Here is a 17,740-nt window from a genome sequence, read left to right as displayed (position 1 = left end):
CTGAAAGCCCAGAGCACTGATGTGTAAGCTCTGGTCCACAGGCCAGCAGACTCGAGCCCCAAGAAGAGTAGATATTTCAGTTGGGAGGCAGAAGGCTCACGTTCCAGCACAGTTAGGCAGGACGAGTTCCTCTCACTTAGCCTTTGGTTCTGTCTTGGTCTTCAACTGATTGGACGAGGCCCACCCACACCAGGGAGGGCAATCTGCTTTACTCCGTCTACCAATGGGAGTGTTAATCCCCTCCAGAAACACCCTCACAGACACACCCAGAATAATGCTTGACCAACTGTCTGGGCATCCCATGGCCCAGACAAGTTGAAACAAAATTAGCCATTACAATGTTGTACTAACAACAATAATAATACCATCATAATTCTGGACAACCTCTTAAGGCTGAGACTGATCTGGGAGGCACAGTGGCGACAAGACTTTCTCTACATGTCCTGTTCTAGTGGCCCTGGACGCCCAGCTGAGTTCTGGCTCCCAGAAGCCACTCACTGAGAAATGTTCTCCAGTCTGGACCCACCCACGCCAGACCCTCCTCCTAATGACAAAGGAAGAGCTGAGGGCCACCACACAGGGGTCCTCCCCTAGGAGGCACCTTGCCAAGCTGGGTAGGAGGCACCTTGCCAAGCTGGGTAGGAGGCACCTTGCCAAGTTGGGAAGCCCCTTCTGCCAGCATTATGGAGGAATAGCAGCCCACAAAGCTTGGGCCGAACAGGCTACCCCCACCTCATCACCTGAGAGTTAAAGTAGAGGGCTCACTCCAGACTCCCAGAGCTTCCAGCAAAAAATGTTTCCAGAAGTAACCGATGACTCTCATGGTCTAGTGGTTTGCTTTTGAATCTTGCCCACCCTGGCCTCTGCTCAGATTCTCAGACTTTAGAATTACTTTAACATTCCGATTCCTAGGTCCCACCCGCAGAGATTTGTATCCAGTAGGTCTCAGGTGTGGCCCAGGGCTCTGCGTGTTTGGCCAGCGCCCCAGCACTCCCAGTAGCATTGCTTTAGGCCTCACCTGACCCGGGAAACATTTACAGACATTCCTTTTCACGGGGCAACATACCGGAGTCCAGAAGTGTGTTACATTCTCCCATGTTCTCCCGCGTGCTCCACGCAAGTAGCCAGGCACAGAAAGTAAGCCTTGCGTGACTCCATAGGTACCAAGTCCTGCAACAGGCAGGATTAATCTACAGTGACAGGATTCAGGGGTTGCCTGGGAAGGCGCACGGGGTGGGGGTGGGGGGGCGACTCTCTGGAGAGATGGGAACGTTCTATGACTTAGTTCGGTGCGCGCGTTTGCCCAAAGTGATCGAGCTTTAATGCTGAAAATGTGTGAATTTGGTTCTCCGTGAATTCTACCTCAGTGAAGTCCTTTTGAAAAGCTGTCATGTGTTGCCTCAGAAAAATGCCACTGCGGATGATTAAACACGTTGTGCTTCCGTGGTATCACACGATGACGTCTGAGAGCATGCGTGTGACTCACCACTTCGTTCACGCGTTGGGTGACACGTGTCAGCGAGTCACCATCTTGTTTGTATGTTGCTCAGGCTCCCGCTTTATACAGTAAGACCAGGCACGGGCCCTTGGGCAAGGTGCTCGCAAGAGAGCTGAGCGAGCGGCCCCACCTTCAGGAAACTGGTTTTAGGAAATTCTCACGTTCCACTCCCCTGCCCCACACCAGACTCCTCTGGATGGACGTGTACGTGCGTGCACGCATGTGCACGCGCGTGCACACACACACCTCATTCACTCACTCCCCCCTCACAGAAAAGGAAAGTCTCTGTGAAGTAAACACGAGCCCCACAGGCTCTGTGACCTGAGACCCCTCAGAAATCACCATGGGGCCAGCAGGTCACAACTCAAGGGGCCTGCCTTTCAAACTTGTCGACACACCCTTGCCTCCCCGGAGTCCCCTGAGGTCAGGAGGAGGCTCCACAGGGACAAAAAAAGTTGTGGCTTTGACCTCAGAAGTCACAAGAACTCTGAATGCGGGCACCTGAGGACCAATGGGCCTTGTGCATTCTGAGAGGCCCCCCAACAGAGAACCCTCTGGATTGGCGAGTCTGAGTTTCTAGCCCCGGCTCTGTCAGCGGATTCACAGGGTCACCTAGAGAATCGTGACCCCACTCACGGCCTCAGTTCACCCACTTATAAAATGTTGGACTGGCTTGTGGACCAATTATTATCATCATCACCGTTATCACGAATACTGTTTGGCTCAAGAGCCCATCCTTCAAATGAAACCCCTTGCAGAGCTCCAATGAGAAAAAAAGTCATCTGCCTGAAAATGGGGTTCAGGGGCCCACATCCCTGGTCTCCCCGTACAGCTGAGGGCCCCTACAGCTCTTGAAAATTGTTTAAACACTGCTAGGCTAGCTAAGCTCCTAAAACACGCAGCCGAACTATGGAAACTGACATCAGGAAAACCCTCCATGACTCCAAACGACCCAACTCCAGCCACTGTGACCTCAGAATGACAGGGAGCACAATCACCAGACTGTAGGAACCCCAAGACGAAATAACTCCATTCACGCTGCGAACGGAATGTGACCATTCTGTTATCCAGACTGTTCCATCTCTGGCTCTTTGAGTTCTTAATCCTTCTCTCTCACCCCCAATCTGCCATCCCCGTGACTTCAGAAACACCTAGAATTCCACATCTAAATGGCAAATCTAGGATGACGAAGTCCACACCTAGCTTTACATTTTCACAGATTCCTCCCTAAGACTTTGACACATGGACGATGTCATCGTGCTGGTGACAGTGTTTGTTACAGCGATGTGCCTGGTGCCACATTACACACTTTACACAGATCGCATCCGACTCTCCCCATTCTGTGAGCCCAGCATCACTGTTACCACGTTATACAGCAGAGGAAAACAGACTCTGGGTCGCCAAGAGGTGGGGCTGGGGTTCGGGGTGACACCAGTGCTCGCAGATACCCCGTGGGTGCTAAGAGCCCATGCCATCTATAAGGATGATGCTGGGACCCTCCGTGGCTGCTGGGGCGATGATAAACGCTGCTTCCTAAAGCCACCAGACACCAGACGATCTTTTATAGAAAATAGGATTTATTTTCACATTTAAAGTGAACACAAATAAAAGCCCCAAAGGTGTATCATATACATCATCAGATTTGTTAAACACAGAAAAATCGAAGCCCTCCAGAAAATACACGTCGACGGTCTTCCCGAGCACCAGGCACGCACACGCCATTTCCACTCTCCCCGACTTCATCGACTAGGCACAGCTCGCAGTGGGTTTGTCCCGGGTTTGTCTGCTTCTCCCCTCATGGACTCTCCTCAGAAACCGCGGCGGCGAACCAACAGGATTCACAGTGGCTGGGATAAAAGGCCTTGGCCGAGGACCCTTCGCAAAAGCCCCGATTACGTTCCAAAGGCCAAGCTCCGGGGTTCTGTGGCTTCTGCCACCAAGTGAGGTCATACCACGGCTTAGAGGGCTGTCACAGCTTCATCTCCAGTCAATCTTGTTAATTAAATTATTCCAATCAGAAGAGGATGTTCAACAGATACAGCGGCCCTTTTGCAGCGGCTGCCTTTCCTCCCTCGGTCAAGGAAAAGGCAGAACCCTGTAGCCGAAGCTAACCCCTCGCCACCCCCGATGTCCAAGGCACAGGTGAACGTGGGCTGCGGAATCACGGGTAAGGCCGGATGGCATCACGTCTGTGATGGATGGCCAGAAACGGGGTGGCGAGGGAGGGTGGACCCTGGGGCAGCGGTGCGGTGGGCCCCGTGGAGATCGGACATTCCTCACCGCGACGTGCAACAAGGACAGACAAGTCTGCTGGAGCCCGAGGCGGCCCCCAGGGGAGCCCAGGCGCGTGCAGCTGCCGCCAGCCTCGCGCCCTGGTCATGGCACCTCAGCTCAACTGGCCGCAGTCTGTGATGACGATCTTCTTGGACGTCTTCCCACTCCTGGAACCGAAAGATTCTATTTTCTTCACGACATCCATGCCCTCTTTGACATGGCCAAACACGACATGCTTGCCATCCAACCTGTGAGTTGAGTCAGGTAAGAACGAGAGGTAGTGCGGTGTCACCCAACATCGCGGTCACTTGGGCAGGCAACTCTGTACCAAAGGCAGCAACTGTGTAGGGAGCCTGCACTGAGAATCTGGACCCACCCCTCGAAGCTCCGGTATCAAGCCTTGCCGAGCTCCCCAAAACACACCGGAGGAGGCCTCCCTTCCAGGGCATATGCTCTGCCTCGCACGCCGGGTTGCCCTGGGCCACTTAACCTGAATCCTGGTAACTTCACCTATGAAAGGTGAGCTATTCTTGTCCGGCACAGGGAGGTAACGGGGTTATCGAACCACTCCCACGAAATGAGAGGTCCGTGTACGGTCACGAGTGGCAAGCTAAGAGCTGGGATAACGAGCGTGGTGAAAATAAGTCCCGAGAGGCTCTTGATTTGAGAGTTCCAAGGATTCAAAAGAGAGCTCGGTCAGTGCCAGCAAGGCCACCGCTGGCTACCCCCCAAGGGCAGTAATGAAGGGGTTTCATGGAAGGAGCAAAGAGTAGGCAAGGCCAGCAGAGACCTGCTCAGCCCGGAAGGACATCTGTGTCCCTTCCGGCTTGGGGGTTAGAGATGGCTGGTATCCACCCACCACTCAGGTCTCCCTAAAGTCCTAGGAAATGGGCTTTATTAAGTCTTAGCTCCAGGCCAGCTATTGTTCCCTTGACCCTATATGCCTCAGGGCTGGGACACAGGCGGGCTTTGGGCAGAGGAACTTATTAGGTGGTGGGTAATCCAGCAGGGAAGACATCCCTAAAATCCATGGGCATGTGGGCAAGAGGGCTCCAAGGTCCGTTCCAAGCCTGACGTGAAACCGGGAAACAACAGGCCAAACTAAGCAAATAGGCTTCTACCACAGGCCATCTTGAGGCCTGAGAACTTCTGCTGCATTTTCCCAAGCGTGTTTGGTAAAAGTCCTTTTGTGCGTGTGTGCACGACGCATGGAGAAAATCCCAGCTGACAGCAACAATGGAAACCTGATAAAGACACACTTCCAAGAACACCCCAAATTCTCCCTTAGTCCTTCCATGAACTTTATCCTTCTCCCATACAGACACACAGCCCAGGAGAGGCCTACTGTCCCAGGGCACAGTCCGGCCTCACACTACCTTCCCCTCAGAAGCACACAACGCTTCCTCTCGCTGCAAGGCCACCCCCCAGGAGCCAGGAGCAGGGAACTCACCAGTCTGTCTTTATGGTGCAGATGAAGAACTGGGAGCCGTTGGTGTTGGGGCCTGCATTTGCCATGGACAGGACACCTGCACAAATAAGCAGGAGTGAGCCGTGCTGCCCCAGGAGGCGGCTCACCGGGGAAGTCATTCTAAAGAGCGGACAGTTCACACCCTGGCAAAGATGTTTAAGTCTGAAGATCCTGGAGCTGGAAGAGCAGAAGTGGGCCCAGAGGACGACCAGCTCCCCAGGGCCTGTCCACCTATGCTGCCACAGGGAGGAGAGGGCCTGGTGGAAGCTCCCCACGGCGGAGCCAGAACAGGACTTTTGCAGGCTGCCTCTCGGGTCTCCAACGTGACACGGGCTGGGTTTTGCTTAAAGCCTTTCTCCCCCAGGTTCTCAAAGAAAGGCTTGTTTTTCAAACTGAGAGCTCAGAATGAAAAAGCTCCAGGAAAACCCAGCACCCCAACCCCGAGTGCTGAAGGCAGGGAGGCGTGTCGCCGGATATGGAGCGAGCAATGGTCGGACCGCAAACCTCCCAGGTGTGGGAGGCATGGTGGCGGCTGGTCAAAGCGCAGGGCTTTCCGACTGGGGAACGGCCGCCGCCACTCACCTGGTCCCACGTGCTTCAGGGTGAAGTTCTCATCAGGAAAGCGGCTTCCGTAGATGGACTTTCCCCCGGTGCCATTGTGGTTGGTGAAGTCGCCCGCCTGCAAGCACAGGGCACCTTCTGAGCGGTGGCCACCCAGAGCCGGCAGGGGGATGCCGCTGCGGGGCTGGGGGGAGAGCCCCCGGCGCACCTCGGGCCCACCCAGCCAGAAGCCCCTCAGGCGCAGGGGTCAGAAAAAAAAAAATCCAAGGATAGAAGGAGTAATAAAACGACAAGGAAAGCAAGCAAAAATAAAGCTTAGGTATGTTCTGCCATAACTACCTTGCCTTCCAAATGATTCACTTTTTTTTTTTTACCTGGGCAAGTTTTTAAATGATTCTCAAAGGATCTAATGGCCACTCTGAGAGGATTCATAATAACACAGAATTTTCTACCCACAACTCTTGGAGGGTAGACAGGGAGGTGGCCAGGGGTCCCCGTTCCCAAGTCCGATCTGTAGGGAGTGGCAGCAGCTGGCACATGCTAGGCCCCGCTCCCTGTCCAGCATCGCCCCCTCACCAGGCCCAGCGGTTCCCCTAAGTCCTGGAGACCCAGGACGGGGTCCCCCTAGGACTGGCATCCTTCCTCACAGCTTGCCTGAGGCTTCCCAGAAGAGCTGCCAGCCTCAGCCCCGGCTCCCTGCCAATATCTCTATCTTCTCGAGATCTGATCCTCAGGTGAGAGGGATAACCTGAGCGGCCTGACCTAAGCATCCACAAACGCCAGCAGGGTGTCCCCAGAGAGGGATGATTCAAAACCCCGGCTTGAGCTTCCTGGTGCCCCCAACTCATGCCTCAGAGAGTCTTCCGGCCTTGGAAGTCCCTGCCCCTGCCTCTGCCCGCTGCTATTCAGAGGAAGAGCCCAGCCTGGCTTAGGACCTCCACGTCAGCTCCCGCTTCATCCACAGCCCGCCGCAGGCAGAGCTGGGAAAGCCTCTGCAGCAGAAAGCCACAGGCTTGGCCAGACCTGTCCCCCAGCCACAGCCTCCCTGCCCATCCCTGCAGTCGCCACATTGAACACGTCAGCAGGCCCAGTCCCAACCCACCGCCACTCACCACAAGATGATGACAGCCCCAGGTCGGAGTGGAGGGAACGGGGGAGAGAATTCTGGGCTGGAAGGGCTTCAAAGAGGTCATGACATTCATGCCCCTGCCTCTATGGTCTGCTGGCCTCAACACATCAACCCCTGTCTTGGCAGGGTCTGACCGAACAGAGGACCCCTGGGGAGGTTCCTGCTGTCCACATCTGTCCCCAAACCTCTGATACAGCCAATACTGGTATTTGAAAAACAGGCGGCACAGGTGACTAATGAACACTCATCTGACCGAGAAAGATGCCCTTCTCCAGAAAGAGAAGCTCCGAGTCCAGACCTGTGTGTTCTTGTCTCTGCTGTCTTCTCCCTCCTCCTCTCCTATGCCAAGTGCTCAAGGGGACACAGTCAGAGACTGTCTGAATACGCTGGTCCTCCAAGGCCTGAAGATCTACCTGCCCCCGTCCCCCATGCATATCCGGACCTCAATGCTGGTTCCCCACCTCCACCCCCAACAGGCTCTGCCAGCCAGGCCATCCTGCCTCTTGCCCTGTGGCTCCACTGCCAGGGCAGGGAAGGGCTGTGGCAGCCCAGACAGGCTCTGCTGTGTCAGGGTGAGAAGACAGGCTGACAGAGTCATTCGTCGCTCTCCATTGGGTATCTCCACACACCAGGCAGGTGCTCCCTCGTTAACCCTCAAGACCACCCTACGAGGCGACCCATCACCACCCCCCACTCACAAAAGAGGAACTGAGGCAGGGCCACCATACCTGGCACATGAAGGACGGAATCACTCTGTGAAAGGTGGAGCCTTTGTAGCCGAAGCCCTTCTCCCCGGTACACAGGGCTCTGAAGTTCTCTGAGGGTTGAAGGAACAGCAGGTCAAGAGCCGGGCCTCAACTGCAGGGTCACAGCTCATTCTAGCCTGTGCCTCTTCAAATCCCCTCTCCTGCCCCAGGAGGTGAGCAGGGTGTGGAAAGACCCCAGGCCACCTGAGTCTGTTCTGGCTGTATAACCCAGGGCAAATCATCTCCTTCTCGAAGCTCAGTGTCTGAGCCCTGTGACAAGAGCACACGCTCCTGGCAGGGAGTCCCCGGGCCACAGAGCCACTACCCTGTCCCCCTGGCCACCAGGAGGGAGGAAGTTGTCCCAGAGGAAGTTGACCTGTGCCTTCTACTGATTCTGAGGCTATAGTGGACAGGTGGGCAGGGCTAACACTGAGGCTCAGAGAGGGACAGAAAGCTGGCCCAGGATACACAGCAGCCGAGCCTCCTGTGGAACTCCCATCTGGTCAGAGGTCTCTGTGTCCCAACTTCTCTCACCATCCCACCCACCTGGGCCCCTCCCTCCTCCTCCTAGACCAGACTCAGAAGACCCCCAGCCCCATCTTACCTGCTGTCTTCGGGACGACATCTGCCTTCAGCTGTGGGGAGAGAAGAGGGACAAGAGAAGGTGGTCAGTCCAGAGGCAGGTGACGGAAGGAACCTCCTCTCCAACCATCCCCCACAGTGGCTAAGGAGTCAGAGAGCGCACCATGGGCCACTCCATTCCTTTTGCTCCCAGCCCTCCACAAGAGGCAGCCGAGGCAGCTATCATTTCTGCCAGCTGCTTCCTGAACCCCAACTGGGAGGAAGCAGCCTCCGTTTCCTAATCTATAAGAGCTGACGATGCCATCCTGGCCTACTTCCAGGGGCAGAACTGGCAGAGCTACTGCAGTTGGGCCCCAAACATCAAAGCCTCAGGCCCAGAGAGGGGCCAGCCCAGCCCCTTAGAGAGGCAGGGGGGCGGGACGGTGGGTAACGGTAGGCTAGAGCCCCATCCAAGCCCACCTCTTGCCTCCCAGCCTCAAGAGCCACCCTGGCGCCACCCCATTAAAATAAATGGGACTAAGGAGGGTGCTCTCCATTTTCCAGAAGAGGAAACTGAGGCTTAACGAGGGCCTCTGGGTTCAAAACGGGGTCGGGCTTGAGCTACACCTGAGCTTCCGCTGCTACCTACCCCGCTATTTGTTTCTTTGTGAGTCAGGGGCAGGACAGGAGTGCCGACCTCGGGAAGATGGCGGGGTTAGAACTGGGGTGAAGGGCCCTGGGCACACTGACCCCGACTTGCAGGAAGGCCATCCTGGGTCAGCCTGGTGGCCTAAGGCCCGCCCCGCACGAGAGGAGGCTGGCCGCCCGGAAACCACCTCGGATCCCTCCCCGGCGCTCCGCAGGGGGCGCGCCCCACCGAGGGGGCGGGGCAGCTAGGCGTTAAGCAAGGGCAGCCACGTGAGCACCCGGCCCGCCCGCAGCCCGGTCCCCGGAGCACCCCCGACACCCACCTCTGAGCTCCGGATCTGGGAGCTGACCCCGCGAAGTCTCAGGACCTCTCCCCTACCCCAGGACGAGCCAGCAGGGCCCGACTCTCCCAGTCTACCACCTGACCTTGAGCTTTCACCTCCACACGTGCCCCCCCCCCCCCTTCCGCCTCCGAGGGAAGACCGGAAGAGACCGATCTGATGCGCCTTTCTAGGGATGGGGAAACTGAGGCCCAGAGCCCGGGTGTAGGGGGCAAGGTCACCCAGCGAGTCAGGCACGGAGCGGGGCCGAAGTCCAGCGCTCTCCGGGACCATCCCGGACGCCCAGTCCGGCGCGGCCCGGCCTGGTGCTCTCACCTCCAGCACCACGCGGCCGAGCGGCTCCCCGTCGGCGCCCACGTCCAGGTACACGAGCGGGTTCCGGGAGGAAGGGGACGAGTCGCCGGCACCGCTGCAGGCGCGGGCCGCGGGGAGGCGCAGCGGCGCGGAGCGCGGGACCCGGAGCAGGCCGAGCAGGCGGGGGCCGCAGCGTAGAGCCAGCATCGCGGCCGCAGGTCGGGGTGGGAGAGCGGCGGTACCCGCGGAGACTGTAACTGCGACAGTCACGCGCGCCCAGGGGGCCGAGTCAGCCGGGGCCGCCCGCCGCCGCCTTTATCTGCCGGGCCCGCCTCGCGGCCCCGCCCCCACCCGTCCCTCCGGGCCTGTCCGCGGGCGACCCCTGCCGGCCCCAGCGGTCAGCGCAGCCAGTGAGCTGCTCTTAACGCGTCCCCCACGGTGCCAGAGACCTGAGGGACAGACACGACCCAGCAAAAGGGGGTCGGTTCCATTCTGTAAGTTCCAACAGTATGAAAAAAGAGAGAGGGAAAATATGCTGAAACGTGGTTAGCTCCAAAAGATGAGCATCGCGTGTTTTTATTTGAATATAACAAAAGGCTACATTCGCCCTTTGTATAGGCGCCCCTCCACCCACAGACCCTGCAGACAGAGACCAAGAGAGACGGTGGGTGAGAGATAAAGAAGGTGGAGATGAGAGGTGTATTAGAGTGAAAGATGGCAGGAGGACGCAGGCAGAGACACCTCCGGTGGTGACCACAGGCCTCCTGGTCCTAGCCTGGCCCTGTCTCCAGATGCTTCTATACACCGGATCCTCTTCCCACACGACTGGAACTCGAAGGCTCTGGCCAGGTCCCAGCCCTCCACCAGGACTGGGTCTGACTACTGTCCCTTCGACCCCATAGACTGACAGATCTGGTCTCCAATAACTAGAGCAGCTGGCTGCTGGCTTCCCCGCTCCCCCAGTCATGCTAAGAGCACGCCTGCAGGTAACATAGTATGGGGGCCATTCCATAGGTAATGCAAGGATGAGTGAGTGAAAAGGCAAGACAGAAGAGGAGGGGAAGTGAGAACTACCGCCTGGAAGGATTTACCCCACATGTCGAGGGGGGCTTCTTAAAAGCCTGGTAGGGGGGCGCCTGGGTGGCTCAGTCCGTTAAGCGTCCGACTTCGGCTCAGGTCATGATCTCGCGGTTCGTGAGTTCAAGCCCCGCGTCGGGCTCTGTGCTGATGGCTCAGAGCCTGGAGCCTGTTTCAGATTCTGTGTCTCCCTCTCTCTCTGCCCCTCCCCCGTTCATGCTCTGTCTCTCTCTGTCTCAAAAATAAATAAAGGTTAAAAAAAAAAAATTAAAAAAAAAAAAAGCCTGGTAGGTATGGGAGGACCATGGTAAGTAAATAATAGGGGCCCTGGGGGAGCATCTCGGCTAACATCTTCACTCTCCAAATGGAAAACAAGGACCCAGATGGGGGAAGGCACTTCCCGGGGCTAGGAGCACCCTGGATCCTCCACTGCCAGCCTGTGCCAGTCTTCTCGGACCTCTCCGAGCCTCAGTTTCCCCTCTGGAGAATAAGGATATGATGGTAATCCTTACCCTGCTTGTTTCCAGGTCTGTTTCAAGAGTAAAATGAACAAGAGGAAGAGGAATGTGTCAACTGTTAAGCACTGTGCCATGAGCATCAGTGATAGTTGGACTCTAGTCTTTGCTTCGGGTTTAGGGCTCAGACAGCAGTGGGTCTCGGCTGCAGGGGCTCAGAGGTCCAAGGAGCCCCAGAAGAGGGTAGGGGCTGAACGTTGGAGTCAGGTGGACTTGAACTGAGACCCGAATCGGCTCCTGAGAAGGGGTCAGGCAGCAAAATACTGGCCCAAGTAAATTCACGAGGTTAGAGCAGAGTGTCCTAGGCTCATTAAAATTGTGGTTTGGCCCTTTTCTGGAAGTTCATAGTCCCCTTCTCTACTCCTGGCCCAGGAGGAGCCGGGTCATTCAATGATACCCCAGCTGGGTCTGGGAGCCCAGATGCTCCCCGGGTTCCAGCTCAGGATGGAGCCTCCCTCTGTCCTGGGGAATGGCTCCTCCTTTCTCATGGTGCTCGTGCCCTGAAGCAGAACAGGCCTGAGCAGGGAGCCGGGTTGCCGCCTGCCCCGTCCGGGCCCTCAGCAATTTCTCAGGGCCCCCCTGTATCGGTGCATACTGTAGATCGCAACGAGGAGGGAGGAATCAGCCCGCATGGCAGTGACAGGTGCTCAGCTCACACAGCCCTTAGCCATGCCAGGTGGGTTAGTGGTACCCTGTTGTCCCTCGAGCCTACTCTTGGAGGGTCTCCGTTTATCCCCCAGCGAAGCACGAGCAGCCCTCACGCAGGGGAGAGCTGCCTTCGTTCACTCAGACACTTTGTCCTCAGAGCCCTTCCCCAGCCCCTAGTTTGTCTGCACCCCACTGCAGCCTGGGAGGCGGTTCCATTTCAGAGATGGGTTGCAAGAGATGGGAGAGTGAATTTCCCGGGAGTGCAGTGTTGGAACGATGATGAATCTGTCTGATCCCAGGGCCAGGGTTTGTTGCATGGGTCAGATCCTTCTCGCTGCCATTCAGGAGCTGGTAATGGGGTGGGGAGGGCAAGAGAGACAAGCTTGGGACAGACAACACAGCAAGAGGGGGGCTGAGGAGTTCGCCAGAAGTCTGTGGAGCTCAAGGGACAGGGCAAATGGTTTCTCCCTGGGGGATCGGTCCGGAGACAACCACCTCTGAGGGGCAGACACACAAAGATGTGGAAAGGAGATTCTAGAAGGGGAATGAGCCAGAGCCAGGCTGGGTACCTTCAAGGAAAGGCTACAATATGGACCATAAACTGAAAGGCTGGGGTGGGGGTTGGCAGGCAATCACAGAGGGTCCTGAAGGCCAGGCTGAGCTCTAACAGTGTTGGATAGCACTGGGGAACCATTGATGGTCCCGTGTCCCCATCTATAGGACCCCAGACTGAGAACCAGCCCTGTCCACTCATGTTCCTCTACTCTCTTTGGAAAATCAGATGTCATCACTACCTCCTACCCACGCCAGGGAAAAGTTCCACCTTCTCCACGGGCTCAGCTGTGAAGTCGTCCCTCCTTGTACCGCCCTCAGTGACATCAGGAGGAGGGACAGTGCCTGAGCTGAGCCATGAACTGAAACATGCCCAGCCCTCGAGGACTCCCAGCCCAGGTGACATTGGGCAAGTGTCAGCACTCACCTGGCTCTGAGGCTATTTATAGACTCTGTGTCATCCTCAGAAACAGCAGTTTCTCTCCACTCAGCCAAAGTGGCTTCTCATCCAGGATGTTAATGGTTTTTGTCACCTAGGGATCCTGAAGGATCCCTTTAGGCATCATAGAGCCAAAGAACAGTCCTGTCATGCTGACATTCAGGGGTGGCGAATTCAGATGCCTATGGGGGTGGGGGGCAGGCAGTGACATACACAAGTAAAGAGTAAAAACATACTGGGCAGGCTCTAGGGAGAGAGGGGAGGTGGCGCTGTGTCCAAACACCCCACTTAAAGGGGCAGCTGCTGCCCAGGCCAGCCAATTGTGTATGTGAGACCATGAACCCAGTATAGACGGATCTTCTCATTTTTCAATAAAAGCTGAAAACGTTAGGTTTTGTGGAAATCTCCCAATTAAAAAAACTTTTTAATGTTTATTTTTGAGAGAGAGAGAGAGAGAGAGTGTGAGCAGGGGATGGGGCAGAGAGAGAGACAGAGACACGGAATCCAAAGCAGTTCCAGGCTTTAAGGTGTCAGCACAGAGCCAACGTGGGGCTGAAACTCACGAACCGTGAGATCATGACCTGAGCCGAAGTTGGACACTTAACTGATTGAGCCACCCAGGTGCCCCATAAAATCTCCCAAGTTTTAATATATTTTTTTAAATGTTTATTTACTTTTGAGAGAGAGAGAGAGAGACAGAGCACAAGCAGGGGAGGGGCAGAGAGAGAGGGAGACACAGAATCTGAAGCAGGCTCCAGGCTCTGAGCTGTCAGCACAGAGCTCAACGTGGGGCTCGAACCCACGAGCGGTGAGATCATGACCTGAGCCGAAGCCGGACGCTCAACCGACTGAGCCACCCAGGTGCCCCAAATCTCCCAAGTTTTAAATGTTGGGAACTACTTTTAAAACAAAGTTGAGCTCTGAATGAGCCATAAACAACATTTCCACAACCTAGATGGGACCTCTGGGCCAGTAGTTTGCTAGCTGTGAGCAAACTCTAGCTCTGTAAAGAGGCTCAGGGACTTACCCACAGTCACACAGCCTGGAAGTACTGGGAAGGTGGATGAACCCTCTCTTCATTTTTGCCAGGACCCTTTCTGCAAGATTCACTCAGCAGACATGTTTTCAGAGCACCTGTTCTGTGTCAGGCCTGAGCTTTGCCGTGGGGATCCAGAAGAAGTCAGGGCAGACTGTTACAGTGCCACGTGATGGTAAGTGCTCCCGAGTAAGCCTCTCCCGGGCAGCCCGTGTGGGTGGCAGGGGTGAATGTTGTGGCTGTTGTGAGGGATGAAGTCACAGTGCTCCTGAAGACCTTTCCAAGAGGGGCTGGGAGGGAGGTGGCCCTGCTGTGGGCAAGGGGTGGATGTTCACGAATGATCATTGCCAGTATCAGTCACTGGGACAATGTACCTTGGGTAGAAAGAGGCCTTGGGCTTCATTTCTCTTGGTTCCATTTGAGGGGGCTGGGGCCCAGGAGAGTATCTGTTATGGGCAGCTAGCTGACAGGGAGCCTAGAGGAGAGATTCTTGGCTAACAGCTCAGAAAGTGAGCCAGACCTGCTAACAGGCCACTGGGAGGGCTGCACTCAGGCATTCCCCTGTGACGTTCCCAGACTTCACGGAGCAGTATGAATGCATCAGCCTCTCTCTGCTGGCTTCCAGGAACCATGGGTGGGTCTGTTCTCGAGCACGCTGTGAACCAGAGCATGATGGGAAGAAGGGAAAGATGGGCAGGGGAGGCCTCAAGGCCCAGGTGGAGGGTGGTGGGCACAGCGACCAGAAAGAGGCCTAGGAGGAAGGTCTGGGGAAACTCCCCTTTCAGAGTCCATCTGGGCTTTAAAAGTCGCTGGTGTGGGTGCCGTGGGCCTCTGGGAGAGGCAGCCAGCAGGCAGGGCCGGCTCACCCCCCACCCCACGCTCCACCTCCCCAGCTGCTCGGCTCTTGCAAAAGCCCCCCGGTCATGGAACGGAATGGAACAGAGTAGAATGGAGGAAGCATACCTGCTGAACGTATGTGCTAGCCACTGTATTGTGGGCAGCCCCGGGGGGCTGAGGAAGTCTTCCTGAGAAGCTGCCCCCAGAGGGAAAAGTGTGGAAGGATGGTGGAGGCAGGCCCTGGGGGAACGTGTCACTGTCACCCCAGCCCCCCGGTCCTGAACGTGTGGGTTTGGAGACAGCAGAACTCTCCTGGAAACCTGGCTTCCCCTTTCATTCATTCCCTTCCCAGCTGTTCTCTGCACCCTTGCTGGGTGCCTGACAACTTCTCGAGGGATTCGAAGTCCGGCGGTTATTAGGCAAAAAAGCAGACTTCTGTTTTCATGGGGAAGAGGGAAAACAGCAGGAAAAAAAAAAAGAAAAGGAGAACAAAGATGCTCTTAGGTAGTGGTATGTCCTGTACACGAGTGAAGCCGGGTGCTGTGCTCTGCAGGGGCTGTGGGGGCAGGAGGGGGTGCGGTCAGGGCTACTTTATGAGAGGGGCCGGGGTGGCCTGACCGAGGAGGAAACATTTGGACCAGATCACACGTAGCCGTGTGAGCTCAGGGAGTTTGTTGTTGGCTTCTTTGAACCTCCGTTTCCTTATCTGTAAAGAGGGGTTAATAATGCCTATGCCACAGGGTCGTCCATATTAAGGAGAATGACGTGGTGAAGGGCTTTGACCATACTGGGGCCCCAGGGAACGAATGAATGAACGAATGAATGAATGAATGCATACCACCTCGCCCAGGCCAGCTGAGCTGTGACCTCACTTGTTAGAAGGGGAGGCTGGGACTCTAAGTAGCAAGATGGCGGGCAGCCCAAGGCTATGCAAAACGACCAGCATTTGAGCCGGGGTCACTGGGCTTGGGCTCTTTTCACTATATAAAAAAGTTACGATTTTTTTCCCCCTTTTTCTGCCTTTCTCCATGCCCACCCCCGTGGAGGCAGTCACTAAGATGGTCCCCAGTGTTCCCCTCACTTAGGATGTGAGCTGGACCTAATGACTCCCTCCTAGTGAACAGAAGATGACATCAGTGATGGGATGCCACTTCCAAGACTAGGTTACAAAGAGACTGTGATTTCTGCCTTGGGCTTTCTCTCTCTCCCTCCCTCCCTCTCTCTCTCTCTCTCTCTCCCTCTCCTCACTGGCTGCCGTGGTATGACCCTCAGGCAGCTAATGGAGGCCCCCAGCAAGGAACCAAGGCTGTCTGGCAACTACGTGAGGGATTTGGACGCGGACCTTGGGCAGCCTGCCAACAGCCATGTGAGTGAGCCTCGAAGTGGATCCCGCAGGTCAAGTGGAGCCTTGAGGTGGCTGCTGCCCCCAGGCGATGGCCCGATTGCAACCCCCGGGACACTGAGTCAGAGGCACCCAACTAAACCACACCTGGACACCTGACTCCAGAAACTGTGAGATAATAAATTTGTGCTGGTTTAAGCCCCCCCAGTATTGGGGCCATTTGCTATGCAGCAACAGATAACTAATACACATGCATCCTGCCCCCAGCCAGGGCCCTTTAAAGGCCAGCTCTGATCCCATAGCTCCACACACAGCCGGTCATTGATCTGCAATCTCAGCAGGCCTGTGTCTTCAGCTGCTCTTGGCAAAGACCTCTCGGGCACAGTTGGACAGAACTGGCCCCAAGACACAGAGCTGCCCTGTCTTGGTGAAGACGGGCCGTGGGCTGGCTATTTTTATATCAGTTCCTCTGAAGGTGCATACATGCATGCTGCAAGAGAGCGGGAGCAGGGAGGAAGCCGTCAGGGAGAGGGCCTGAGCGGGGGTTTGGCCATAGCACCGCAGTGGCCTCTGGGGAGGGACGGTAGCTCACTTTATGACTCCGTGCCATGCCCTGCACGAAGCAACTCGGCACTGAGACGTCGCCCCGATCTTCAGGAGGACCCTGCCCAGGGAAAATGATCCCCATCTTACAGATGATGGAATGGGGACCCAGAGAGGGTAAGCGATCTGTCCAAAGTCACACTAGTGTGGAGGGGCACCTGGGTGGCTCAGTTGGTTAAGCGTCCGACTTCGCCTCAGGTCATGATCTCTCAGTTCAAGGGTTCGAGCCCCACGTCGGGCTCTGTGCTGACATCTCAGAGCCTGGAGCTTGCTTCGGATTCTGTGTCTCCCTCTCTCTCTGCCCCCTCCCCTGCTCACACTCTGTCTCTCTCTCAAAAAAACATGATAAATAAATAAATAAATAAATAAATAAATAAATAAAATAAAAAACAACAAAAGTCACACTGGTGTGGAGACTGAAATTATTCTCAGTTGTGCTAGGCTGTGTGTCTTCCTTCAAGAGTTGGTTGGCTCTGAGCAGCGGCTCTCAGATGGATTATGCCAGGTATCATCCTCTCTAGGTGACTTTTTTCCAGCTAGCCTGACCCTGTGCTTGGTGACTTAGATTCACACTCTCATCTTGTCCTTGTGATAACTCTGCAAAGGACAGGCTGCCATCCCCCGTGATAGATGACGGCTCTGAGGCCAAGAGGGAGCCTGTGATTTGCCCAAGGCCACACATACAGATGGCTGAGCTGGATTTGAACCTAGTTCCGGCTGACTCTGAAGTTTGCACTGTCCTCCTTCCTCCCCCCCACCCCCGCCACCCACCCCCACACACTAGCTGGCCTTCTTGTCCCAGAGAATCTAGCATTGCCTTCCAACCCTACAGGCACGAGGTGAGAAACATGCCCTGGGCTTATTCTCACAGTCCCTGCTTAGAGTCAACGGGCAAAGGAGCTGGCTGGCAGGACACGAGAGGTTCACAAGCACAGCCCAGGTTGGGCCTGGTGCCTGCCCTGTCCCCACCTTTGTTTACCATGTGCTGATTGGCATCATCGTCCCAAGGAGAGGGCCCCACTGTCAGGCTCCCTAGGAGTGGGACTCGAGCCTTTGCCAAGACCAAATTGCAGCTTGGGCAGACCTCGTCTGAACTCTGGGCTCTCTGCCCTGTGGTTGCAAGGAAGCAAACAGCCTACATTTCTGCAGTCTCCTTTTCCCTTATTTGGCC

At 55.9% G+C, this 17,740-nt stretch overlaps 1 protein-coding gene and 1 long non-coding RNA gene across 4 annotated transcripts; one reads left to right on the top strand and one right to left on the bottom strand.

The window, feature by feature from the left end:
- Positions 1–3,081: 3,081 nt before the first annotated feature.
- On the bottom strand, positions 3,082–9,825 carry PPIF (peptidylprolyl isomerase F). Of its 3 annotated transcripts, none has more exons than XM_042908684.1 (6): positions 9,542–9,825; positions 8,281–8,311; positions 7,659–7,747; positions 5,823–5,919; positions 5,223–5,298; positions 3,082–4,020 (listed from the first exon to the last, which is right to left on the bottom strand). In XM_042908684.1, the coding sequence occupies exons 1-6, from the start codon at positions 9,725–9,727 to the stop codon at positions 3,885–3,887; spliced, it is 615 nt and encodes a 204-aa protein (XP_042764618.1). In that variant the 5' UTR covers positions 9,728–9,825; the 3' UTR covers positions 3,082–3,884. The 3 variants fall into 3 exon arrangements, with proteins under 3 accessions (XP_042764618.1, XP_042764619.1, XP_042764620.1); XM_042908685.1 differs by having other exon boundaries at positions 3,082–3,939; XM_042908686.1 differs by lacking the exon at positions 9,542–9,825 and adding an exon at positions 8,887–8,937.
- LOC122202359 lies at positions 9,052–16,782 on the top strand. The gene is made up of 3 exons (XR_006194613.1): positions 9,052–9,589; positions 13,841–13,962; positions 15,897–16,782. It is a non-coding gene; the product is annotated as an uncharacterized LOC122202359 (long non-coding RNA).
- Positions 16,783–17,740: the final 958 nt, after the last annotated feature.

Source organism: Panthera leo, chromosome D2, assembly GCF_018350215.1.
Source record: "Panthera leo isolate Ple1 chromosome D2, P.leo_Ple1_pat1.1, whole genome shotgun sequence".
NCBI classification, from domain to species: domain Eukaryota; kingdom Metazoa; phylum Chordata; class Mammalia; order Carnivora; family Felidae; genus Panthera; species Panthera leo.
This window is presented reverse-complemented; position numbering and strand designations above follow the sequence as displayed.